At 39.1% G+C, this 27,707-nt stretch overlaps 2 protein-coding genes across 2 annotated transcripts; both read right to left on the bottom strand.

Moving 5' to 3' along the window:
• Tmem242 (transmembrane protein 242) lies at positions 1–27,707 on the bottom strand. Its single transcript, XM_046456601.2, has 4 exons — positions 27,448–27,707; positions 26,846–26,946; positions 21,275–21,412; positions 1–1,278 (listed from the first exon to the last, which is right to left on the bottom strand). The coding sequence occupies exons 1-4, from the start codon at positions 27,530–27,532 to the stop codon at positions 1,180–1,182; spliced, it is 423 nt and encodes a 140-aa protein (XP_046312557.1). The 5' UTR covers positions 27,533–27,707; the 3' UTR covers positions 1–1,179.
• On the bottom strand, positions 1,287–7,595 carry LOC124100944 (L-lactate dehydrogenase A-like 6A). The gene has a single exon (XM_046456600.2). The coding sequence runs from the start codon at positions 7,482–7,484 to the stop codon at positions 6,348–6,350; it is 1,137 nt and encodes a 378-aa protein (XP_046312556.2). The 5' UTR covers positions 7,485–7,595; the 3' UTR covers positions 1,287–6,347.

The following is a 27,707-nucleotide window of genomic DNA, read 5'->3' on the forward strand; positions in this document are numbered from 1 at the left end:
TTTAATTAACAATACAGTAATTTTAATAGGGTAGCGTGGTCTAGAGAAGAATGTTACATTATGCATTTGACATTTCATTTAAAATTTTCCCTTACAACTAAAAGGTTTCATTATAACAGAAATTTCAAATGTGCTTTATTAAACCTGATTGCTGACTAATTAGAGTCTAAGTGATTCTAAGGAAATTGCACAAGTGATGTTCGACCAGGGGTGATTTCTCTGGACATACTGACACATTATTTTCTCTTCTTTAAAGAATTTTAATTTCCAGTAAAAATAATTGCACATAGACATTATTTTCCATCTGTCTTCTGTGAGATCGTGGAGGACATGAGAGGGTTACGTATGTAGGTAAGAATTAGCTTCATTAAGGAACAGTTACCAATTTCTGAGACTCAAATGACTCTGTTAAAAATATTCAAGATAGGTTTACTTTGAGACAAAACTATAGATTGTCAGTATTCAGGACCCAGCACTAATTTTTCAAGAAAGTACATCTTATACCCATTATTGTTATTTTAGCCCAGCTGTGTCATTTATCATAATCTGTTGTTGGCTTTTTGTCCTACCCATAATGGTTCACAGGGCCTTCCAGTGAGGCCATCAGGTGAGCAACTGGAATGTGTCCTAGCTGCAAACCAAAGACGACTTTCAGGACCACCAAGCCACATGACTGCCTCCCACTATGTGGGAGTCACCAATGAGCCTGTCACTTTAGACAATGCCTCATAGTAACCATCCAGAGTCTCAGGCATATACTGACAGGAAAGGCTCATAAAACCCACTTATTTAGATACATTGAGGTATCACTGCTGTTAGAGGTTTGCTTATAAAGATTCTTTGTCATACTTTATTATAAACTCTTTTTTCCCCAGGTACAACCCTTGGTTTATTGTTCCAAACAGACATCTTTCCTTTGGGCCCCCTCCACCTGGGAAGGCATCCCCATGATTATTATTGTTAAATAGTCATCTGAACATTGGGAAGACATTTCCCTCCCGACAGACTCAGGCACACAGAAAGAGCGCCTGCCAGGGAGCCTCGACACTGCCGTCCTGCACTTCATCACAATCTGTTGGTGATCGATGGGGAAATTGCTCCCAGTCCCTTTTCAACTATGGTGGTGTTTCCAAAACCACCCTTCCTGCAGCAATCATTCTGGAATTCACCCATGTCCTTCTATTTAGATTTCAGTGCTTCCTCCCACTCAACAGCTGACGTGGAGTTCTTGGGAATTGTTGGAAATATCGATTGCATTTTACTTCGAAAGTCTTTCATCTAGAAGAAGGAAAAAAAAATTGGTCATCAAATGTCAGAAGAAGGGAGAAACAGCCGAAAATATTAGAGACAGCACCTTTGCTGAATGGAAAACACTTCACTGCTCACAGGCACAGAGCAAAAGGAATGACCAATAACCACCGAGGTCTGTATTCCAGCTGCCTCGACAGAACAAAGCACACACCTCTTTTCTTCTTCCAAGTATGAATCCATTAACTAAATAACACAAAATTTCATTCTTAGTCTGGAAGGCAACACTGACAACCCTCCAGGATATGAATCTGCTATCAGAGGAATGGTGTGGATCGCTGGCTTTCATACATACAGATGTAGCAAAGAATGCCATTTCTGTCAGTCCAAATAAATGAACATACTTAGGTCATTCAAAGTGAGAATTTTAGGGCCAGAGGGAAAGAATGGAGAAGAGAAACTTAGTAGGAGTTTACTAAAACAAATGAATCAATGAATGGCAGATAAATTAGAATGTTCTTATGGGTCAGGCAGTGTGGAAAAGCCTGGGTAGGGGTTTTACCAGCAGAAGTTGATTTGGAATCCAAGAGTCAGGGCAGGGGTTGGGAGATCTTATGTAGTGCTGATAGGATTCCTGCAGTTCACCTGGGTGCCTGGTCCACCTAAGGCCTACACCCCAGCTGAGAGGGGAGTGCTGGCTCCTGGAGCTGGAATCTTACACACTCTGATGGATGCTTATCCTCTCTCTGGGTCTACTATGAAGACGCCATTTCGGCAGCACCACAGCCTCACTGTTTCTCCTCATCTGGATTGTGAAGAACCCTGGACTCATCAGCAATATGCAGATATTCTTAGAGTGGTTATCTGAGAGTTAGTTAATATATTTTTTCATGTTGATACTTATTTTTTCAAATTGAGGCTAAATCTTTACCTTGTTTCCAAATTCAGAGGTGATATCAGAGTCTCCGTTCAAACTCTAGTTCCACCACCTGGAAAAGCTGCCTACTCTCTCCAGCCATAGTTTCCACTATGCAGAATGGAGATAATAACTATCTGCCTCCAGTTGTGAGGATTGCGATGATGCACATAAAGCACACCTACTGTATGTTAGGTGCACACACATTATAAAAATGTGTTCTAAGAACAAAGCTCACATGGATATAATTATAGTGGTTGGGTTGAACTATTCTAAGACTGAAGATACTTAAGGATATATCCACTATATAGTCTTAGGTGACCCACGCCAAGCATCTCCAAGCTCTAGACCCAGATTCCAATCTTGAAGATACACACATTATGGGACATGCCTCTCTTTCCCCCACCCCTTCTTTTCACTCTCCATGCTGAGAAGAGTTTTTGCACTATGATGATCCCTTTATGAGAGGTTCTTCACTAGGGACAGTACTTCATCCCTGGAAGGACCTGGAATATGGGGGGGGGGTCTATTTCTGGTTGTCACAATCTTGGTGGACTACTATTTGTATTTGGTGGGAGTTTTTGGTAGTTTTTTACTCTGAAAATCCTTATTGATGGTACACAGAAAGAACTGACTTCTCCAAAGCACCAACCATACCCCCATTGAGGAACTTTGCACAGACTTTCGCAGCTGAAAAACAGGCACTTCTCAGACAGGGTTTACAATGTGTTGCCTGGTTCTCTCCCTTCGTCTTTCCGGGTGAACATGTTAAAACTTAGCTTAATGACACAGTTTTCAAAAGGGATGTGAGATGGCCAAGGCACAAGCAGCATCATTTACCGTTCTCCCTTCTCAGTGACATAGAATAGTAAGCTGCCAGGAAGCAGTGGGTGGGAAGCAAAGGAGGCCAGGGTAGGAGAGTGAAGGGCAGCTGCTCAACTTCAGCAGGATAGTGCTCCCATTCCCATTCCTGGCCTGGTTTTCTTCTTTCCTCTCATTTCCCCCATACTGTATTATTTACTTGTTCCCAGGGTCATAGGTAAGTAACTGAACCAGTAGGAGGAATCATCTGGAAAACAGCCAACCAGGAATATAAGGGCTTCAAAACAGGAGAAAGAACCGAGAAGAGTGGGGGAAACACCACTTAGCCCTAGTCTCGAATGTTCAAGCTGTGGCTATGGAAATCCAGCATCTACATTTAAGTTATAAACAGGTCTCAAGTTGCTTTAGACAATGGAGCTCTGCATACTTAAAATCTTCAGATTTTTTTTCACTAGAGATAGCACTTCATCCCTGGAAGGAACTGGAACTATAGGTGGGTGTCTATTTCTGGTTGCCACAATCTTGGTGGACTACTATTTGTATTTTGTGGGAGTTTTTGGTATAGTTTTTTATTCTGAAAATCTTTATTGATGGTACACAGAAAGAACTGACTTCTCCAAAGCAAAACAACAACAACAACTTCAGATTTTAAGTATATGTAGCTTAACCATGTGACTAGTGTATATGAGAAAAAGAAATGTGTGTCACTTCCAGGCTGAGTATTAACCATAGGAGGTGACTTCCTAGGCCTCTCCTGCATTCCCATCGCAATACTGGAAATCTGTCACCAAGGTGGTGCCTTAAATGTCTACATTTAAGTTATAAACAGGGTCTCTAGTTGCTTTAGAGCTCCATATGGAGCTCCATATACTTAAGATCTTCAGATTATACCTCAGTTTAATTAATTTCTGAAAATCCTTACAGCATCAATTCTAATAAATGGGCAGTTATTGGAATTTAAAACTCTTTTGAGTTGTTTTTGCCACTAACGAGTTCACTTAGTTTCTATCTTCTCACTTGCAGATGTAGGACTATTGCCAGGATCATTATAGGATCTACTGATATGAAGGCACAGCCTTTAGATATGTCAGTGATTATAGCATCAATGATAACTTTTAAGAATATGGTAATTCAGTTTCTTCCTAAAACAGAACAGAGTAAGACCATATAATACTAATATATCAGGAGATAAAAATTATCATTACAAAGTGTCTCTAAAACTTTCACCCATGTGCCACCTTTCACTGAAAACATTTTTAAAAACATAATATATACCTCTTGTAATAGTGGATATTTTCTTTTGGATGTATGACAGATGTAGCACTAATTTTCACCAAGAATCAGTATACATCTACTTCTGGAGATAAGGGATCATACTCCCACTTCTTGAAGTTCGATAACCATGTGACTAGTGTATATAAGAAAAAGAAATGTGTGTCACTTCCAGGCTGAGTATTAACCACAGGAGTTGACTTTCTACGCCTCTCCTGCCTTCCCATCACAGTACTGGAACTCTGTGTCACCCAGGTGGTGCTTCAAGATAAAAGTAACCTGAGGTGCTAAGCCAGAACTTGAAGAAGAGCTTTCCAAGAGAGTCACTTGAACCCACTGTGGCTTCTACATGAGTGAGAAATAAACCTCTGTATTTTAAGGGAGATTGTGGGGAGATTGTCTTTCGTTGTGGCATAACTCAGCCTATCCTGGCTGACATATAAAACAGACATAAGGCATACTCTGATACCCTAAAGTCATAATTATGACTGTAACACAGTTGAATGAAAGCTTATCACATAAGAGGGAACAGGGATTCTGCAAATGAGCCCTACAAATCTCTTATAACCACTTGGGTCAAACAAACCACTAGTTTTCCCATGTTCAGGGAACTCAGCACATCAGTTAATCCCTTTATATGAAACTGTTTCCTGGGGGAATTAGAACATTTCTAGATGTTTTCAGTGAAATTGTATATGGGAGATTCATCCGATCAGCATACACAGGGTCATTTTTTTTTTAATGAGGGACTGCTGTCCTAAATCTGTTTGATAAAATTCAACTAAGCAGCCAGCACTGGCTTGGCTTAGAGAGCAGATGCTGATTGCAACAATGATTTGAAGATGACATGTATTAGAACATAATCATGTTGCTCATTTAGATATTTAATGGTGTTAGTAAAGCTAATGTGAATTTTTAAATCTCAGCTTTCCATTTTCTAAGTTATTAATATTGTCCTTTAAGTAAAGGACAGATAAACCATCTTTACTTTTCCCTAAACTCTTAGTATATCATATCCATAAAGTCTAGAGTATGAACTGAAATGAATGTTTTCTGAGAAAAGCAATTCTCACTAAGATGGCCAAGTCTTATGAAGCAATTAAAAACTGGGCACAACTGAAAAGCAAAAGCTGTTCACATGAAATAAACCAAGCAACAGGGATGACTCTCGGAGCCAGAGCCCACAGTACTAAGACCTAGCCCAGCTAGAACAACTTATAATAGCATCTTGATTTAACAACACAGCAGATGAGGTTCTCACAGGCATGTCTGAAATGCTTTCTCTAAATCAGGTTTTACTTTTGGTAACTGCACAATTCAAGGGTTTCCTTTTTTTGCCAAATCAATGACAGTAGCTGTACTACCTGTGACTGTCAGGCCTCTTTCTAAAGATATTCTACTTTACTGCATTGAACGTTTGATAACAGCTACATCTGATCACCATTATTTTCATATCTTAATGATCTCGCTTCACAGGCATGCATGCACACGTGTGCTGCATACACACACACACACACACACACACGGAGTCCCCATTTCATGATGTTTGTGTTTAATGGTCCAGCTGCTTGGCTGTTCCAGCAAAAAGAGGGAAGCCTCAAGATGGATTCATTACAAAAAAGTACCATGTGTGTACACAATTTTATTTCTACATTAGAGGAAGTTACAACTTTTAAAAAGAGTATATAAGTGAACATATTTATTAATGAGCCAGAATGAATTAGTATGTATTTAACAAAAAGAATGGAATTTCTATAATACAATAAACACCAATATCTTTGTTTTGTATCCAAAACCAAACAGACTTGTTTTTGGACTAGATAGCAACGACACTGATGTTCAAGGAAAGTACTGATACATAAGAGACACCAAAACCCCCTTTTGTGTTGCAGTCAAGAATTGTAAAAAGTACCATCTAACATCTGGATACTAAATAATAAAACCAAACAAACAAAACCTGGAGGGCTAAATAAAGAGGGGAACCTCTTCATCAATTTTTAGGAATTCAAGTTATTCCAAACCTTGGCATACACAATCCTATATCTATATCTTGTCTTCAGTAACTTCAGAATGGGGTCTCCAAACAATTTCAAAGCTTGAGCTCCTTCTGAATTCCCCAAAGAGTTTTTGCACTCTTTTTCAAGCAGGCCTCCTCTTCAGGGGTCATCTTTATCTTTATAATGTCTGTTATACCATTTTCTCCTAGGACACAAGGAACACTGAGGAATACTTCTTCATTTATTCCATAAAGACCCTTAATTATGGTGGAAACTGGATGCACTCTCCTGAGATTCTTCAAGATACTTTCTGTTAAATCAGCTACAGATAGGCCAATGGCCCACGAAGTATAACCTTTCATTTTAATAATCTCATAGGCACTGTTAACCACTTCTTTGTGGACATTTTCCCACTGCTCAGGGTCCTTACCAGTACCTATAGCTGCGTTCAGATCTTTTAGAAGGACGCCAGCGATGTTCACTCCACTCCACACGGGAACACTCGAGTCTCCATGTTCTCCAAGGACCCACCCATGACAGCTTTCGGAGTGGATACCAAGCTTTTGTCCAATCAAAAAACGGAAACGAGCAGTATCCAGATTACAGCCACTTCCAATAACGCGGCTTTTGGGAAACGCACTCAACTTCCAGGATACGTAGGTCAAGATATCCACTGGGTTGGAAACCACGATCAGTTTGCAGCGGGGGCTGTACTGGACGATACTGGAAATCATCAATCTAAAGATGGCCACATTCCGCTGGACTAAGTCGAGGCGGGTTTCTCCCTTCTCCTGGCGCGCCCCTGCCGTGATAATCACCAGGCTGGAGTTGGCGGTGACCAGGTAGTCTCTGCTGCACACGATGTTGGGCAGCTTCGCGAAGGCGCTGCCTTGCTGAAGGTCCATGGTCTCGCCCTTCAGCCTGGCTTCGTTAACATCCACGAGGGCGAGCTCATCGCTCAGGCCTTTCAGCAAGATGCTTAAGGCGCAGGCCACGCCCACCGACCCGCTCCCTATAATGGACACCTTGGTGTGGTGGACGCGCTCCTCGGGAGCCAAATTCTTGAAGAGCTCCCCCTTCACGGTCGCCATCTCCGACACGGGCGTGAGCAGCCGGCCGCCGCCCAGCGGGACCTGCGCCGCCCGAGGGGGCCTGCGCGCCCTCCCGGGGCCCAGGAGCTTCGCGCTGGCTCTCTGGTTGGACCGCAGCACGCCGGCAGCCCAGCTCATGGCTGCGCACTCAGGAGGAAGAGAGGGAGGAAAGCCTCCGCAGAGGCACAGTCCGTTGAGGGCCAGAGGAACCGGGCTAGGGCGAGGTAACGCCTCTGCGCAGGCCCCGCCCCGCCCCGCCCACGTGGCCCCCGCAGGCCACGCCCCCATCCCACGAGGCCTCGCCAAGCGCTCCGGCTCCGCGCAGACCAAGGGTTGGGGATGGGCTTCCTGTCCAGCGAGGGCATCCTGCAGTCGGTTTTATACACATACTCTACACGTTTGGCAGGTGAACCCAGAGTCCTGGAGTCATCGATTTTCTACTCTGAGTAGGCAGACCAAGTAAGATGCGTCAATCAGGTACAGGTGAGTATGTTATATTGCAGGCCACAAAGGTGCCTATGCATTGTCTCCCAATAGCATCGGAAGAGAAATGGGTTCCTGTTTCCCAGTGTATCTAGCTGAAGGACCTTTTATTTAGGAAGGACTGACCATGACCATGACCGTGACTCACACCCATGGAAGTCGACAGGTGCTCGACAACAGGGCAAGGGGCTGCCCGTGTATTACTTCAATAGTCAAAACTCACCAGGAGAGGATACCCATTCCTTCTTATACCAAATGAAGGCCTGTGATTGAGTCCTAGTAAAAACGACTTCTTAAGCAGTCACAAAAAAGGAACTTATCTTTAAAATGTTTTTAAAATCACAAATTTTAAGCAATGCACAAATCAGACTGATGACTAAAATGATGAAAATTATTTAGTATACAACACTGTATTAGTATATCTTACTTCCTCTGCATTTTTTCTAGGCAGTCTTCTTAACTAATTTCCTTACAAATTGCTGAGGAGATGTACATTTTACATATGATGAAATGCACACTCTGATAAACTCAATAAACTACAAAAGCCTCAATTACAATTATGATTCTTTCTCCCCACTTATAAATGATTTGAACCCAGTAAGGATTGCTCAAAGCACCCCTCTTGTTCTAAGAAAGGATTTACTCTCCCAGAATGGGGCTTCTTGGTACATATAGCCCTTTCATAATCCACAAGATTACAGTTTTGGGATAACAAATCCTGACAAAATGAATAATTTATATTCAGGACATGAAAAGCTGTTCTCATTCTTCCTGCTGCTGAAGAGAGGAACAATAAGCAAAGGAGTTGGATGAGGGGTGGGGAAAATTGGCAATCATTGTAGTTCCACAACCTTGTTTCAATGTGACTCATTGGCTGTGATGATGCACTGTCTAAGCCACTCTGTTTAGATGGTACAGAGCCACAAGCTCTGTGACACACAAAAGCACAAAAGCATCAGAACATGAATTCTCTCCACTCAGGCAGTCAGATTTATGGTACACCATTTGTCAAATTAAAAACCTGAATTTAAAAAATAATCATCTTTATTGAATGGTAGCCAATATTTTAGAGGGATCCTTTAAAAGAAACAAAAAGATTTTGATAGCTATCATTTCTTTTATCCTAGTCCTCACTGGAAATGTTTTAACCTGATGAGTGCTCCCACCTTCTTCCTAAATGATTCCTTTGACCAGACAAGTCATTTTCCAGGATAAGTGCTCTTGAGCATGAAATTCAAGGACATAAAGACTCTAAAGTGGATGGCTTCCTTCTATGTAATTTTCTTCCTAGAGTTTGAATTTCTTCAGCAATATAATATCTGAGACCAGTGTCTTCAGTATTTCCCCCTAGCCATAACTAAATCATTATGGGGGTGGGTTGGGGTGGGTAAACCTCTCCAAAATAAAAATACATCAAACAAAGCCACTTTTTATTTACAATAAGTCTCAAGAGAAGACGGGAAGTACTAAGAAAGATGAAGAGACGTAAGTGACCTCCAGAGCAGATGTAGGTCTACTCAAAGTTGTGGAAAGCCAAATATAGCCAGACAGCTCCCTAATGGTTTCTATCTTAGGTGGCTCATTATTCTTTTTGAATTGAAAACCTAGCTCAAATTATCTATTAAAAAATGCAGTGTGATATTATAGCTGATGGCAGGATTACACTTTAATGCTTTTGTTTATACCACTCAGGAGGGAGGTGATAGGAAATTCAGACCACCGCATGTCTCTGGAATGGCTGCAACTCAGTCACTCTGTCCTTCCACCTGGCCTCTCCCAGCCCACTCCCACTCTCCTTTTTCTGTCCAGGAGCCCAGTTCCCACAGCCCATCCTTTCACAGATCTTGCCAATCCTTCAAGCGGAATGGATTTTTAAAAATCCTATGTCACCACTTTGTACCTATCTCTATTACAGGATTTATCACAATTAAATGTTAAATACTTATTGAATATATCGCTTCTAAAGGAATCAACCTTATTTATTAGCGTATCCTTGTCCTCTAGATCAGAGATGGACACATGAATAGGGATTTGGGAAATGCTTATGATAGAAAAGGATGAGTAAATCAATGCAGACCTGAATTTGTAAGGCTAGAAAGAAGAGAAAGAGATGAAAAGCTGGGCTAGAGAATCTACCTGGTGCTACAACAGAGGTAGTAAAATGAGTGATGCCCCTTTAGGTTATTTTATTTATTGTTTATTTATTTATTTGATACTGGGGATTAAACCCAGGGGTGCACTTGATCACTGAACCACACATATTTATCCATTTTTATATTCTATTTTGAGACAGGGTCTCACTAAGTTGCTCAGGGCCTTTCTAAATTACTGAGACTGGCTTTGAACTTGCTATCCTCCTGCCTCAGCCTCCCAGGCCACAGGTGTCTGCAACTGTGCCCAGCTCCCTTTGGGGTTTCTTAGCAAGGCTAATGCATAAATTTCAAATAAAACTGTGAATAAGTTAAAAAAAATTCTTACCTATTTTCATAGCCAAGCATTTTTCAAACCTTAACCAAGTTAAAACAACAACAAAATCTATACTACTAGAAATACAGTGAAACAAGTATGCAAATGGAAGAGAAAATATTTTTAAACATTAGAATTATTTAAAATGTTGTTTTTGGGAACCATTAAGAAAATAATCAGCCTAAGCAACTTAGTAAGACTTTGTTTCTAAATAAAATATAAAAAGGGCTGGGATGTGGCTCAGTGGTTAAGCACCCCTGGATTCAATCACTGGTACCCCCCCAAAAAAAAATCAGCATAAGAATTTCTTGATTTGGGGGGGGAAAGGATCCAAATGAGTAAAAATTAGTGTTAATTAACATTATAATCTGATCTGAAACAGGCTATAAACTCACAAGGAAGGAGAGCATTACATAAACAAAATTATTTTAAAAGCTTTCTTTGTAGTTTTAAAGTTATAAAATTATATTTTAGAATTAAAGAAGCCTCCAAGTCTCCAAGGAGCACCATACCAGCAGCACCATCCCAGTTCTGACAAGCAAAAGTGCCTCCAGATACTGCCACATATCTTCTACATATATTCTGGGGCTAGGTGGGGGGACATTTTTGCCTCTAGTTGAGAACCAATAAGTTAAAGAATAAGCAGGGGCCAGATCACAGAGGGGTGCATAAACCATTAAAGGAACTGAACTTCATTCTCAAGGCAAAGGGAGCCGTTGAGATAGCAGAAGCCATGTAATCAGATTTCATTCAACAAATATTTAAAAAACACCTACTAATGGAAGGTACTGTGATAGGTGCCGATGATACAATGAACAAGATAAAGGAGAGCTCTGTTTTCAGAATTTACATTTTTACAAAGATTGATAAAACAAGAAAATAGGCCAAATAATTTTATTTTGCAATTGGTGCTGTGAAGAAAATAGGATAATGAGTAATTTTAGACCATATGGTTTGAGGATACTTCTCTGAAGAGGTGATATAAATCTGGGTGGAAGTTCTGAATGGCGATAGAGCTGGCTGTACAGAGAGTCAGGCCATAAATTTCCTGGGTAAAGCTAGAATAAAGGTCCTAGGCAGGAGTAAACCTGGTGTATTGGGGGAACAAGGGGACTGGCAGGGCCCAAGGGCAACAGGAGGGGTGCACAACTGTGGTAGCTCAGGACAAGGTCAGGGAAGGAGGTGGGGCTTTACCATGCAAACCTTCTTCCACAGGAAGCTAGTGAAGAATTTTAAGTGAAATAGTGTCATAACTTAACTTACATTTAAAAAATATCTCCAGCTGCTGTGTGGAGAAAAAAAAAATGCAGGGGAAATGAAGGTGAGGTCAGGAGACCAAAAGGATGCTCAATACACTAGGTAAGAGAAGAATGGAGGCGGAGAGAGCTGGAGGAGTCGGGCTATGAGCTACAACAAACAGGACTCGCCCATGGATTAGAAGGGATGAAGGGAAATGAGAGAATCTGAAACAATTCTCACCTGGGCTTTTGGTTTGAACTAGGGGGACGGGATGATGGTGGTCCTTCCTGAAATGGGGGAGACTAGGTGAGGAATACATTGGGAGGAGGTGAGGAAATCAAGAGCTCTGGGTGGGACATGGGTCATTAGACATGCCTGTGAGACATAGTGAAAATGGAAAGTGCAGCCGAGAGGCAAGTCTAAAGGGCTATATATCTGGATGCCACTCGTTTGGACAGATTGATTTAAAATGCCAGGAGCTAGATGACAGAGCCGAGGGTCTGTGCACAGATGAAGAATGAAGAGTCTCTGTATGGAGTCAATGGACTAATGTCAAAAGTATCAAAGGAGGAGCTGGCAAAGACCAGTGAGGTCCAAGGTGTCTCAGAAACCACAAGACCCACAAGACAGTGCTTCCTGAGAGGTTGCTCAATGGGTCAAATGCGGCCAGAAGGTCAAGGAACGGAGGTAAGACCTGGATCTAGCAAGGAGAGCACAGCAACCTGGTCAATAGCACTGCAGTCCCAAGGAAAGAAGCTGGCAGGAGATAGAAAGGGGAAGAAGTGGAAATGACCACCACATACAATCCTTTCAGGAAATATTTTCTGTGAAGGGAGCAGACCAATGGGAGAGAACAGCACATCTGTACATGCTGCAGCAATAGGGAGAATGTAACCATCAGTAAAGCCTGAGGAACAGGACAGCAGCAAGGTCTCTGGGTAGATGACCAGGATTGGGACCTACTGCCCAAGTGGCAAGGGTGGGCCTTTGGTAGCAGCATGGACATTTTGTCCCTGGTAACAAGTAGAGTGTATGGTACAGCTGCAGGGAGAAGTCTGGGGAAGGTGAAGGCCAGAGTGCCCGGCAGTAAGATGCAGCAAGGATTGCAGTGAAGAAAGGTGGGAGGCAGAGAGAGCAGAGAGGCCGTTTTGATCATCTTGGGACAAGAAGTGTCCCCAGCCATTGTGGCTATGCAGGAGAGAGGCATTTCGTGACTGACAAGACAGGGTGAGAAAGAGTATGGTCATGAATGGTGATCTAGCTTCTCCCCTGGGGCAGCATAGTGGACAGTGCTGCCATTCACTGGGAGAGTGGTCCAGGAGTAGGCTGCAGGGTGGGGTAAGTGGCCATTCCGTGGGCAACATGCATTATGCCTGCAGGATGTCCAAGCATCAGAGTTCAGGGGCCAGTGAGCCTGAGTCAGGGTGGGGATAAAGTCACTGAGAGGCAGGAACCTGTGGAGGACAGAAGATGAAGACAAAGAGGGGCCCATAAGCATAACTGTGTCCAATAAGCCACAGCATTTCAGAAGCAAATGGGACACCTGCAAGTAACAAACTAGGTCTGAAAAAAATTATTAAAAAAAATAAAAGAACTATAAAAGCCCAGGATCTGTTAGCACAAGAAGCAAACAATATCTGATATTCAGTCTTCAAGAAAAAGTTAAATTACGGTTAGCACAATTTGCATAGTGAAAAGATACACAGCATTAAAAAATACTTCTTCTTGGAGCTAGGGTTGTGGCTCAGCAGTAGAGCACTTGCCTAGCACATGCTGGGTTTGATCCTCAGCACCACATAAAAATTAATAAAAAATAAAGATGATATTGTTCCCAACTAAAAAATAAATATTAAAATATATATGTATTCTTAAAATTTTTAGTAATATTTATTAGGGAAATTGAATTTGAGAGACTTCATTTTCTGATATACTGACAAGTAAGTATATAAGTATATTAACATATTTATTAAACTCATTGTTTCATTGAATTTTAGCTATATTTGACTACCAATATCGGGTAGCTTTTAAAATGAAGCTTAAGAGGAAGCACACAATAGCACAATATCAGGTCTATCGGTCCACAATGCTTTATTTAGAGACATCTGTTCATACTGGCCAAATTTTATAATTTCAGTATAAGAAATAAGGACAAAGGAAAAAAATGTAAAGAAAACTCAGTGAGATCAAGGCCACCTTTCCTCCTGTAGAATATGGCTGGGACCATTCCTGAGGTGACTAAGCCTGATTTGTGCCAGGCCTCTGGAAAGAAGGCCTTCTTTAATGGGTGCACATTCCCATTTCATAAATTGCCAGAGGCCCAATTTGACTTATGAAAGGAAACTAGTGGGTTTTTAAAGAAATATTTTGTAAATATGGCCCAACATCAGATTTCTCCTTCCTTGGCGTAAAACACGTTGGTCATTATCTCCCATTTTACACTGAACAAGACCTGTGATTCAGTCCCTCTGTCACCAAATTGTTCCACACATCAAGTGCCTCTCCCCAGCCCCATGTTAAGCCATCAGAGCTGCAAAGGAATGCAAAACAAGGGCAACAGAGATGTCTCTGTTGCCTCAAACTTACTAACTGATGCTTCCAATTCATTTAAAAATGATTCCAGGAAAATATTCCTTAATCCATAAACTGCTTGAAGGCCTAAGGGATTGACAGATGAAACAACCTCTGGAAGATCATTCTGCCTGTTTTCTGGGGGTTCTAGTGAGCACTGTGAAGAAGAGGAGGTGAGGCCAGTATGCTGAGTGTTAATCAGAGTAAAAAACTAAAGCTTCTTCCTAGGGCAGAGCTGGTAGAGATCTCAGAAACACTGAAATTAGATTAGGAAGACGCAGAAAGATGCTTCAGCCACTTCTCAGACTTCTCTTGCAGATCACTCTGAAATGGCTACCATTAAATAATTTGCCAGGAGACTCATAATTGTTTTTAATCTTTGAACTAAACCAGTGAGAAGTAAACAGAACTTAGTCTATTCCCTTTGTTAGATATCATCAAAGTTGAAAACTTCTAAGATTTTCCCTTGTTTTACTTACATTTAGGGTCTTACAGTCACTCTACAATACTGCTTCACTTGAGATGAATACATAAAAATAGTAAGAATAAATGTACTAATAAAAGATGAACCAGAATAGTAATAAAACTGAATTAAAGAGTCAAAGGAAGAAATGTAATTATAATTAGCAAAAGCCATCAGGCTGATCATAGAGTTAAGAAATAAATCTAAATATTAACATAAAAATTATAACTTGCAGCAGTTACAACAAAGAATCAGACAAAATAAATGTTGTTAGAATGCACCTAGAACAGTCTCAGAGGAAGTAATATTGTACAGGAACAGGAAGGCCAAAGGCCCATTTCTAGAGAAATATTTAAAAGATAGCTGTTCTATTATATGGTTTACCTTTTTTGTTTGTTTATTTTTAAAGGAAAGGAGACCTGGGATCTTGAGAAAGCAGCCACCTATATCAGCAGATGAGGAGATAGGACAGGCCTGAAGAGGTTTGAAAAACTCCAATCACAGACTGTTTTCATTTGAGCCTTTATAGCAACAGAGGTGCAAGAGAGATGCAGTTAAAAGAAAAAAAAAAAAGAAAAAAGAGGTAATTCCCTATCTATCAGATGGCCAAAAGTTTCAGAATAATACAAGTCACTAATGGCCAGGGTGCTAGGAAACTTATATGGGCTGTAATCTTCTTCTTTTTTAAAAAAAATTGTTCTCTCTCTCTATATATACATGACAGTAGAGTGTATTTTGACATATTATACATACATGGAGTATAAGTTATTCTAATTAGGATCCTATTCTTGAGGTTGTACATGATGTGGAATTTCACTGGTGTTGTATTCATATATTTATATTCAAACATAGGAAAGTTATGTCAGATTCATTCTAAGCTGTTACCTTATAAACAAATTTTTCTGGAGGGTCATTTAGGGTTAGGGTTAGGGTTAGGGTCATTTATCAACAGATAGCAAAACATTTTTATTTTTTTATTTTTAAATTTTTTGCAAAGACATTTTTAAAACATACATCCTCTATTTTTAAGACAAATTTCTCAATCAAGAAAAGTACAGTAAGATGTATGCCTACATGATCACTATGGTGTATAATAGTGAAAAACTATTATCTAACTACTACTGGCAGTTAAGCAGATTAAGTAGATTATAATATGCAATGGAATACCATGTAGTCATTGAAAGTGATAGAGATTTATATACTCTGCTGTGTGAAATGTCCCTGTTACTGTGCAGTCAAAAAGGTCCCAGCACCCGAGGGGTTTTTTGTTGTTTTCAGTGCTGGGGATGGAACCCAGGGCCTCCCACATACTAAGCAAACTTTCTATCACTGAGCTCCATCCCAACCCAGCACACAACATTTCTGCACAATTCTATGAATCTACCTGTAGATACACAGCATAGGTCTAAAAGGGTGTTCCTACTATGGTGACTGTAACTTGGTGGGATTTCTGCTGGATTCTGTTTCTTTTTTGTACTTTTTTTACATTGAGTTGTTTTTTTTTTAAACAGTGAATATACATATATATATATATATATATATATATATTTATTTATTTTTTTTTTACCCCCAAACCAATGTCATCTTTGTTTTTTAAAAAAGATAGGCCCTAAATACATTTTTCTTTAAAAATAAACACCAATATATGTACTTTAGTTTAGATCTTGAATGTCCCCCTAGGACCTATATGTCTTGGGCTTGGTCCCAAGAAGGACATTATAGAAGGTGGTGGAATCTTGTGGGAGTTCCTGAGGTCATGGGTATGTGACCCAGAGGGACTGTGCAGTTTTTTCTTTGCTCCCTGGCCCATGATATGAGCAAGCAGCTGTGCTCCACTACACACCCCTGCCACTGCTGTCCAGCACCTCCACCAGGAGCCCAGAGCGATGGGGTCACTCAATATGCCTGGGACCTCCAAAACTGTGAACTAAATCTTTTCATTTAGACATTAATTTTCTCAGATATTTTGTTATAATGACATGAAGCTGACTAATATAAAATAGAAATAAAGACAAATACCTCTTATCCCACAATAAAAATGTTAAAAACATTTATAATTTATATCTCTAAATAATTTAAAGTAATTCAAAATAACTAAGAACATTTTCATTCATTGTTTTTATTTGGGTTTTAGTTTCTCTGAAGGCAATTGCTATAAATTATCTATAAATTCTTACTATACCAGGCATCATGAATACATCTACACAAGACACAGGAAAGGGAAGCAGAGGTGACTCTGCCAGTCGTTTGAGATGGCAACCCCCTCACAAATGTAGAGCAACAGGGCCTCAGCAGTGTATTCTCCCTTCTGTAAAGTTCCAATTGAATCAACCAGGAAATACTAAGATACCTGTGTTTCCCCTCTGAAGAGAAGAAAACAATATCCAAGGTAGTCTAATTGAAAACTAGCTAAACCTCTTCAGAAATCCTTCAAATATTAATACCCACTATAGATAATACAAGTAATAAAGTCAAAGTTATGCAATTGAGTAACATCCGAATAACTGTATATGACATGGTTTCTACTTTTTCTTCCATAATTAGGGAATTGCCAGTTAGTCCACTAAAGGAAATCAGATCATTTACCTCAATTATTTTCTGAGCTTGAAGTACCTGCCCTGATAAAACAAGCTAATCATACTGCTCCTGCTGAATGATCAGTCTCTTGGGATCAGGTGCATAGCTTGTTTAGGAACAATGAACCCATAGGACAAACTCATCTCCCCCCTCCACAATTAAGTTACTGTGTTGAATTTAATCCTCAGTCCTACTCAAATGATACAATAATTAAGAGTAACCAATAAACCTAGACTGAACAATCAGGCTGTGCTTGCAGGCCCAAAGCTGGCCAGGTGGCAGGGTAGATGTGAGTCTATGCTGATTTCTACACAGGCAGGGAGGTCCCCACCTAGTCCTGGGCAAACTCCCTAATTGGGCATGTTACTGAACTCCCACTAGCTCTCCTTTTTTTGAACCCTGATTAAATGATGTGCCATTATATAAAATACAAATATATTTGATGTATTACATGTGCTCCATGAAATATGAAATTTCATGATAATTATAAATAGAGTAAAACAAAAATATTTTAAAGAATCTGAACAGTATTTTGATTTAAGTATTTTTAACACGTTCCCTTTTAGGCCAGTAGATGTAGCTGTGAACTAAATTAGGAAATACAAGTACTTTTATCAAGCTGCTCAAAGTCAGCCATTAGATGGCACCTTTTTTTTTTTTTGTGATGGTGGGGGCTGAGTTTATTACAGATTTAATGCATTTCAAGGTAGCTAAACAACAATTATTTGATGCTGGAGTTGGTTTTTACTTACCTGCATTTATCTAGAAAGTCCCCTCTTAACGATTTATTGTGTGCATGGACCATTTCTGCTCATCGTTTTCTAACCAATACTGTTATCCTTAGGTAGAGAAAAATGCCATTTCCCAAAGAGGCAGTGATAGTGGCACAAGTTCATTACTGGACTCAGGTCAATCTCATGATCAAAACTCTAAATGCAGGAACTCTCTAAATGTAGAGATGAAATATCCCATATGCTGTCTGTGAGCCTCAGAACAGGGTAGTAAGAATCTTCCAGGGAAGGCAATGATAAGGCTTAGACAACAGCTTACTGAGGAGATGTTCTTAGCACAGTGTGCAGCTCTCGAAAGACCCATTAATGACTTCCAAATGAACACACCAACAAATTAATAAACACTGCTGTCCTTAAAACGTGTGCCTCTTGGAAAATATTAGTGGATTCATTTTTCTGTGACACTTCTTAAATATGCCGATCAAACTGATGTGCCTAGTGACCTGTATGTGGGGAGAGGGTATCTGCATTCCCTCTATTTAGTTAGACAAAGATGCAACAGAAAAGGAATCTGTGTATTTTTGTATTCAGTGGTGCCAGTCAGAAAATATTTTTTCTCCCCCAAAATATTTAGGCAATAATCCTCTTATTAGTGCCATAAAACAAAGTTCACATTCTAGAAACTAAAATAGCACAACCTAGCCCATAAAGCCAAATTCTCCAGTGTATAATAACCTAATTTTGTTGGTCTATGAAAATTTAGATTGAATCATTCCATGACTCTTAAATCAAAGATTATTCATATTTTCAAACCTTAAAATTTTTTATTGAGTTTATAACCAGAGTACTAAACACTGGAAACATCACCCATCAATTCCACTGTCAATGGAAAGTGCTAACAGGCTGTCAGCCACTTAACTTTATTACTAGGTGCAAGCCCCAGGTACATTTCATAGGTAGCCAGAGGAGTTTTATGAACTTCTTTGCAGTAAAAAACTAATAGAAATAAAATCTTGCACAATTTTTTAAAAGGTATTACTAGTAAAGTAATATTTTAAAGGAACATGTAAAGGCAAAATAAAAAATTCACTCATATGCCCATAATTCACTCACATATTTCTATCTGACATTTTTCCTCCCAGGTACCTTGTTTCAGATACTCCCTCTCCTATCATACATAGCTATGAGTCCCGTTTTCCATTTACTGTAATATTGTAGGCATTTTTTAATTGCAGATGACAGCTTAAAAGAAGATTTTCTCTTCTTTGAGTAAAGAATGGCCAGTCCTAGACCAGACTTGACATCAATTATCATGTGGAGAGATGAGGCTCTCACTTACCCAGAAAAACTTGGTGAATTATCAAGAACAACATGGTCAGGTCACAATCAAAACCAAATTCACTACCTGCCTCCCTCCCCTGGCTCCTTTCACTTATTCCTTTATTTCCCATCTTAGCTAATGGAGGTAAAGCTAGAAAACACGCAGATATTGAAGATTTAGAATTCAGTTCAAAACTTGACTCTGTCAGTTATAAGTTGTGTGATCCTGGGCAAGTGAGTTAGGGTCTTCAGCCCTTATTCCTCACTTTTAAAATGGGGGATAGTAATGCTATATTGTTATTAGGCAGAATAAATAGTCTGCTATGTCTAAAATGTTGGTACAATGGATGAAATGAAAAAAATTGAAGTAATAACAATCATCAAAAATCTTCAGTCAGTGGTTTTCAGAATTTTCCAAGTTGTCCCTAATTTATTGTTACAAAGGATGATTAGAAAGCAAAATCACTTTAAAAATAACGGTTGTTCAGACCAGGGAAACTATCATTTGTCCATCAGTGTGTTTTGACTGAAAAGTACAGTAATCCCCATGTTTAGTTATGATTAAACTGAATGTGAAAAGCTCAATTATGTTTATAAGGTTGCTTTAGCAAACCACTCCCTGTTGCCCTCCCCACAACTCAGTGTCTCCTTCTCTACTGAATTAATTCATCTCCATATAATTCTCCAACTTAAAACCAAAACCTTCTTAACTCCCCCCTCCCCAATCCTTCTGGTTATGACTCCATTTCTTTCTTTCACTTTACAGCAAAACTCAATACTTGTCTGGCAGTAGGTACTGCCTCCAATTTCTCTCCTCTATTCTCTTTTGAATCTACTCCACTCAGGCTTTCCGCCACCATTTCAACAGTGACCACTATATTGCTACGCTCAAGTCAGTGGTCAGTGTTCTTATGCAACTTCTCACTAGCATGCAACACAGCCTCTTCTTAAAATGTTTTCTTCTCCTGGCATCCCAGCTACTACTCTGGCTCTCCTGGCCTCTTTGGTCAGGAAATCCCTTTTGCTACTTTCTCCTCTCTCCAATCTCTCAACCTTAGGAATGCACAAGAGCTCCCTCCTCAGACCTCTTTGCTTTCTTGCCACCCAGCTGCCTGCCTTCATGAGCTCATCTGGTCTAAAGACTTTAAACACTATCCATCTACTGGTGAGTCTCAAATTTATATCTCTACTTTGAACCTCCCCTGAATTCCAAACTTCTATATCTAACTGACTACTTGATTCTTCATTTGGCTATCATATCTCAAACCCACAAGTCCCAGACTGAGCCCCTTATGTTATCCCCTAACATTGGTCTCTATCCATTTTGCAGTTGCCCACGCCAAACTCTTGGAGACATTCCCTGATTTCACTTTCTTCTCACATCCCACATCCAATCTACAACAAGACCTTGCTAACTCCAGCTTTGAAATAAATCCAGAACCTCTTTTCATCAACTCCATTACCGCCACCTATTCTAAACTCCCATCAATGCTCATCTGTCATTAAGAGCCTGATACACAGAACTTCCTACTAGTTGTTTGGAAGTTCTGTGGACCCTCTTAACAACAGAAAAGAAAGAAACCAATCTTTTTTAATGGATAGCTTTTTAGCTTAGGGTATAAATTTTATAAACACATACATATACACCCAGACATAAACACACACATATTTAGGCTCTTAGGATTTTTTCCAATAATGTGTAAACAACACAATTAATCATTTAAATAACCCATTTTAAAAATGCTTTAATTATTTTACAAGAATGTTTATACATATGGATGGACGTTAAATAGTTTAGAAAGTTGTTCCAATTAATAATTCATTAAAGAAGTACCAAACATCAATTTACACACAATGAACATTAGCTATGAATTAGTCATTACATAATTATAGTTGAAAAACTTAAATTAGTTACTAGTAATGAGAAGTTGCCTAGAAATTGGCAAGAATTGCATTACATTCTTTGCCATTACTTCCCAAGACAGGACCACACTACATGGAAATTCGAACACCAGGAAAATTTAGATACCAGAAAGTAGAAAAAACAGCCAGACGCCAATCATAAGTTTGTAGTTACTTACACTGTGAACTCCTAAAGCTTTCCAGACTGCGAAGCTGATCACACCAACCCCACACCAGGCATAAAGTGAGCCCCAGCCAAGAGCTCTCAAGGCAAGGGAAGACCCGCTCTCTGGTAAGGCAGCTGTAGCCATGCTTCCCTGAAATGAAGACAGAAAGGATTGGGTAAAATGATCAATTCAGAAAGGATAAGTAAGCTGGGAGTGTTTGAAATGATGTAAGCATCATGATGCTAGGAGGCCAGGCCAAACCATGGTCAAATAGCAACTTCACTACTTAGTAAGTCAATATCTCTGATTGACAGACATTTCAGCATACAAGACACTGTGCCTGTTAATTCTTCCAGAAAAAAACTCAGAACATTCCACGAGATTTCTCTATTCCCCATTCATTGGCATTTTTATTAGAATAACATTAAAATAATTACCTAATCTGATAACAGCAGATTATAACATCCTGTCTTTCATCTGGAAAGAAAATTCTATTTATTTGTGTCCGCTTCTTTTTCAGAAGAATTTTCTTTATATTGCTCAACCTATTTCTTAGTGCCGCTTTTTCTTACGCATGCTTGGCTAGAGATTGCTAACACTGCTCCAGCACACAGAAAGCCTACACTTTGTTGATCTGCATCCCTGTACATAGCATCATCATGACTACATCTAGTAGGTACGCAGTGCTTATTGACTGGCACTTTTTGTAGATATTCCTTAGACCTAACCAGGGCACCAACACATCCTTCTTTAACCATTTTCCACAATACAAACAATATTCTCTCCATCTCATTCCTTGTCCATGTTGCTGTAGTTTCAGTGTGGTTCCCTAGACACCACAGATCTTACAGATGCACTCCCTGGCTTTTAATTGGCCTGATTTTTGCCCAGAATTAACCAAATGTTATTTTACCAGGGTCAGTTTAAGTGCTTTGGCCTAAATATTAATTTAGAAACAAAGATTAATAACCATCATTCCCCTGGGAAGGACAGAAATTGGCCTATGCATATATTTTAAAGTCTACATACACCCACATTTGTTTTACTAAATCAAGTAAAAAAGAAACTGCATGAAAATAAATCTTAATGATACAGCAATATTCACATAAAAATCTTAATTTTGCCTTAGACTTTTTAAAAAGCAGGTCATATTTGTGTAATATCAGTCTCATAAATTATAAAATAAAATTAGTTATTATTAGTCATACTATATAAATTATGCTTCTGAAAATGAATTTTTGTGGCAACTTGATGTTAAAAATTGATCTTTGAGTTTTAAAAGTGTAGACCCAAGCTTTTTCCTCTAGGGGAAAATGCCAAATGACATTCACACACTCTGTTCAAATTTTTCAAAATGAATGTTGACTGACTTGCTTCAGGAAAAGATTAACTTGCCAAAGAGTAACGTTGCTTTGAAAGCATTTTCTCTCACTGCCATTTTTTTTTTTTTTTTTTAAAATACAGGGTCTTACTAAGTTGCTTGGGGCCTCACTAGGTTGCTAAGGATGACCTTGAACTTGAGATCCTCCTGCCTCAGCCTCCGAGTCTTGGGATTACAGGCATATGCCACTGCACCTGGCTTCATTTTTTTTTTTAAGTTAAAACTAAGGCTTTTGTATTTGGAAGTTGAATTTAACAAATCATACTGCAGTTACAGTAAAACACTAAGGAGTATTCCCAAGATAAAACAAAAATGATTTTCTAAGTGAAAACTCAGTATTTATAATACTTCTATGCCTGAACATATGTATATTCCTTATCTTCTAACATTTACCTAGTAGCCTCTGAGAATTAATAATCTATTATTCATACACGTAGGAACTACCAAGAGCAAACTGTCAGAATGCTAACTGCATACTAATGAATAAGTCTACGTTTTAGCTTTTTTTCAGTATAATTCTGGGATTTTACATAAATCAAATAGATTTTTTAAAAAGAATGTTCAATCTAGTTTAATTTCCCCTATAAAGCATTCTTATCTAATATCAAATTTTTATGTTTACGTCACAGAATAACTTAATAATGTATGCAAGATACTTTTAAAAGGTATTTTTTATAATTTTTCAGAAGTTACAGCTATGAGAAAGATGAATGATAACCTGTCCTTTTAATCTACTTGTTACATAAATGGATCTTGAAATAACTCAGTAATGTGATAAAGTTGTTCCATGCCATAACATTTATAAGTAAAGGCACTGAATTACTTTAGATAAGCAAATTTCATGTTTATGTATATATTAATAGAAATATACACACAAAATTTCACTCATATAACCTTGCAATCTTTTTATGAAACTGATATGTGAAAAGAACCAGTTTTAGAAATAAAGCTTGGTCATTTAAATAGATCAAAGAAGTTCAAGAGTGGACTATCTGGCCACCTTAGATGGCATTTTCCTGTTTATTCAAAAAATTACAAAGAAAAACAACTGTGCTTACTTAGCCCTTATTATTGTTTTCCAGTTTCCAGCTTTCTAGCATGAGACACAGCTAAAAATGAAAATAGGTCACTAAGGAGCTGATTATCTGTCTGAAATAGAAGCAGTGTAGGTAGCCCTTAGCTGAAAAGTTGGTCATTAAAAAGTCCTTTTGGGTTATAATCCTGTGTTATAATAAATACCTACATTCCCAGGTTAGTGGATAGGAGTTTATGTGAATAACAATATTACTAAGTGGTATGATTTATTCCCCAGAAATAACTGAAGATAGGAAAGTACCATGTCCAGCAAGTTGCTTGATTCACGTGTGCCTCAGTTTCTTGCTCTTTAATGGGAACAACACACAGTAACATCGGCTCATAGGGCTGTGTGTTGGTTAAATGGGTAAAGCCTTTTGAATAACAGCTGGCACTTGGTAGGTATTCAATGTTTGGAAAAATAATTATTATAATAATAGAGGATGTCTAGGTGGTGGGTGACCTTTAAGTTCATTGCCTCAGTGATACTCTTACATTGGTGCTTGCTCAATACAAACTGATTAAATGCGTGCTCCAGAACTTGAGTTCTTCCACAACCCATTTTAACTCTCAGAACGTGGATAAATGGTAATGCTCTGATTCCACTGTTTCCCAGAGTGAAGCAGAACTTACATATTTAACCATCCAGAATGGTGGTTCTCAAACTTTCTGGGTCTCAGGATCTTTTTATACTTGGACCCAAAAGATTTTAAGTTATGTGGGTTATATTTACTAATATTTAATATATTAGAAATCAAAACCAAGAAGTTCTCAAGTTTTATTCATTTTAAAATAGAAGCAGATTTTACATTCTTGCTAATTTTTTAGATGCCTAATCTAATAAAAAAGAGAACTGGACTTTCATGTCTACTTCATGTTGCAAAAATTTTTTTTGTTGTTCTGGTTAAACTATATGAATAAAATCTGGCCTACAGATATGTGGTTGGGAAAGAGAGAAGTAATTTAAAAACTTTCCTTTTTTATAAAACTTGACAAAACTCCTAACTCAAGGTTAGTTGCAATATGGAATCTGAAGTCATGTCAGTGAACTTCTTTGTAATTTATTACATTAAAATGTATTAGTCTATTTTGTACTTTGAATAGACCTTTTATTCCATGAATACATGATTACTCAGAAGATACTGATTTACCAAGTTATATACATATTTCAATTACTGATATGATTTATTAAACAATATATTTTTTAAAACATCCTTAATAGCACCATAAAAATTCTCATCAGTAAAGTTGCTGACCACTAAGTAGGGGTTAAGCCCAGGATGGCAGATAAGTTTTCTAAAACCTAATTTTAACTGAAAGTTTGAATTTTAACAGTGGAAACACAGGTTCATATTTTTCACTCTTAGGAAAATGTCTTCCATATACCTACTTCTAAATAACAGTTTGTCAGTTGTTCTTTCAAATAAAAATATTCCATGGGAAAAGTGGCTCGTTCAGCTGGCAACTCAATCACACACTGCTTTTCCTAGAGGAAGACATCCTGCCTCAATGTTAAGAAAAACTGTATGAGTATTTCCCATTTCTTCTCACAATTCAAACGTCATGTTTACTAAAACTAAAATTTTTACTGCTTGGACAATAACATTCTTATGTAATGTTTGTTTGTTTTAATTGCAGATGTACTGAAATGAAAAACACAATAATGACTATTAGTATGGTTTTCTGCCACTACGGTGACTATGCCAAGGCACAGCAGTTTCACTGTCCATTACTTCCATACCATGAGTGCAATTATGTTTGAATAATCATGAAGACAGTTCTGACCTTACAGGCCCACAAAAGGGTTTCAATCACCAGTGTTCTCTGGATCAGTCTGCAAACCACCATCTTAGACCATGAAGGGCATAGGTGATGAATAAATCTCAGAACAAAACAGAATGCAAAGTTGTAAATATGTGTAGAATCTCTAGCTTTTATCAGATTCTTAAGTCTGTGAGCTGAGGATTAACATAAAAACACTTCAGCTTACAAATCAACCAAATTCTACTGTTAAAGCACCACTATTAAATTTTACTGCTTTCTGCCACAAGATATATTTCTGCTCTAAAAATATTCAATTACAAAGGGAGAAAATGATCCATAAGGTTCTTAGCGATAATTTGAGTTGTTCCATGTAAGCCCTCATAGGGAATTTAAATGCTTTAAATTTGTCTCTTGTCATTACAGTGTCCAGAAGAGTTAAGTATGAATGCCCAAGATAAGAGAAAGCAAATCCAAATGGTTTAAGATTTTTCATGCAACACTCTTCCTCAACAACGGTAATAATCTGGGCGAATATTTAATCTGTGTCAACCTCACTAGACTCTAAGATTCCTGAGTGGCAGAACTGTTGTTCATTTTTTATCCTTTGCACCTAGTTAGTACAGTGTATGACACATAAAAGATCCCAAGAAAACATCTGTTAAAGCAATGAAGTACTGAATAAGTCAAAAGGGGTGGGAAGGAAGAGATGGAACAATACAAAGACAAGAATCTACAAGAAAACTCAAAAGAAAATTCCTCATCAGTGAAGGAAATGAGGTACACAACACCAAAAAGCAACTGTGTCAATCTTGCTAATAAGTTAAGGATATTTTGCTTTAAGTATGTTACAATCATTCAACTAGTTTCTGAGCATCTAAATTATTTTCTAGGGGCTGGGGCCATAGCAGTGAATGAACCTCCTGTTTAAAGAGCTGACATATTTTTCACTGACACAAGGATGCACTTTATTTCAATATTACATCTCTGAAACAGAGATCCTCCTGCAGTAAGTATCAACAGTTTAACTGCCATAATTTTTCTTTCTAATAGTACATAAAATATTGGGACCTCTTATACTAATAGTGAGTTACCTAAATTTAAAGTCACGTTGTGACTTATACCAGATAAGCTTTCAAAGTCTTGTTCTGCTAAAATTCAAAAAACCACGAATCAAGCACTTCTTTTTAAATGAAAATGAAGACCATCAATTAATTTGTAAATTTCTTTAATCCATGTGGTATACTCAGACTTACTTCTTAAAACAATGAGAAAGGACATCAACACTTCCTTTACTTTTTTATATAAAAAGATGCCATTTATTATAAACAATAACAATGCAATGAATGGATCTCAGTGTCACAAACCTTATTGAACCATTCAGGGCTTTTCTTTTTAGCCAATGATAGTGTGGTAACAAATCCAGCCAACATTCCTGCTGCGGCAACAGAACCAAGGAAAATTCCACCTGCCAAGAGTTTGAGGGAGGGGAGATTCAAATTAAAAAAAAGAAGAAACAATTAAATTCAAAACAAATAAGTTTCAGATACTTTTTAAGTTACATTCAAAATTACTTCTGAAATTCGAGAAATTATGGCTAAGCAGCTGTTGCCAAAGGTAAACGGCAGCCTCGGGTGAAGCGCGCCCGACCTCACGACCTCTGCTTCCAGGGGTCATTCCGGGGTGCACTTCCCTTGCCCTCTCCGCGGGCGGCGGCGTGAAGTTTCTCCCGGGGGTAAAGACAGCGAGTGTAATTAGAGCAGGAGAAAAAATGCCGAGGGGATGGGGAAATGCAGCCGCACGCGAGGAGCGATCGCGGACCCGCCTCCCGGCTCCGGGCCGCCTCCCGCCGCCAGCGGTTCCCGACCCCGCCAAATCCAGGGGCAAGGCCGCGACGTGGGCTCTGGGCGGGATGCGTAGGGGAATGCCCCTTGGCGCAGGCCAGGCACCGCACCTCCTCACATCACACCTTTAACCAGGAAAAGCCGATCGTCCGTGGGCGCCGGAGTCTCCAGGTGAGAAGGCTCGCCAGGCCCAGCGCCCGCCGTCTCCATGTCGGTCTCCACCACTGCGTACGGCGCCAACGGGGCCCGGGTGGAATCTGGAGCAGGGCGGAGGAGAAAGGTTCCGCTGCGGCCTCCCCTGTGCAACCTGAAGACGAGTCCGGAGAACAGCCGCTGTCCCCAGACCCTCTCTTCTCCCGGGCTGGGCGGGAAAGATGCGAGCGCC

This window comes from Marmota monax, unplaced genomic scaffold (genome assembly GCF_021218885.2).
Source record: "Marmota monax isolate L192 unplaced genomic scaffold, Marmota_monax_Labrador192_F-V1.1 WCK01_AAM20220418_F8-fsc00164, whole genome shotgun sequence".
Taxonomy (NCBI): Eukaryota; Metazoa; Chordata; class Mammalia; order Rodentia; family Sciuridae; genus Marmota; species Marmota monax.

Coding starts and splice junctions, on each gene's coding strand:
- LOC124100944 (XM_046456600.2), bottom strand. CDS start 7,484: ATGAGCTGGGCTGCCGGCGTGCTGCGGTCCAACCAGAGAGCCAGCGCG.
- Tmem242 (XM_046456601.2), bottom strand. CDS start 27,532: ATGGAGACGGCGGGCGCTGGGCCTGGCGAGCCTTCTCACCTGGAGACT. Junction 26,947..27,447: donor TCGGCTTTTCCTGGTTAAAG/GTGTGATGTGAG, acceptor AACTCTTGGCAG/GTGGAATTTTCCTTGGTTCT. Junction 1,279..21,274: donor AAGCTTTAGGAGTTCACAGT/GTAAGTAACTAC, acceptor TCCTTCTTCTAG/ATGAAAGACTTTCGAAGTAA.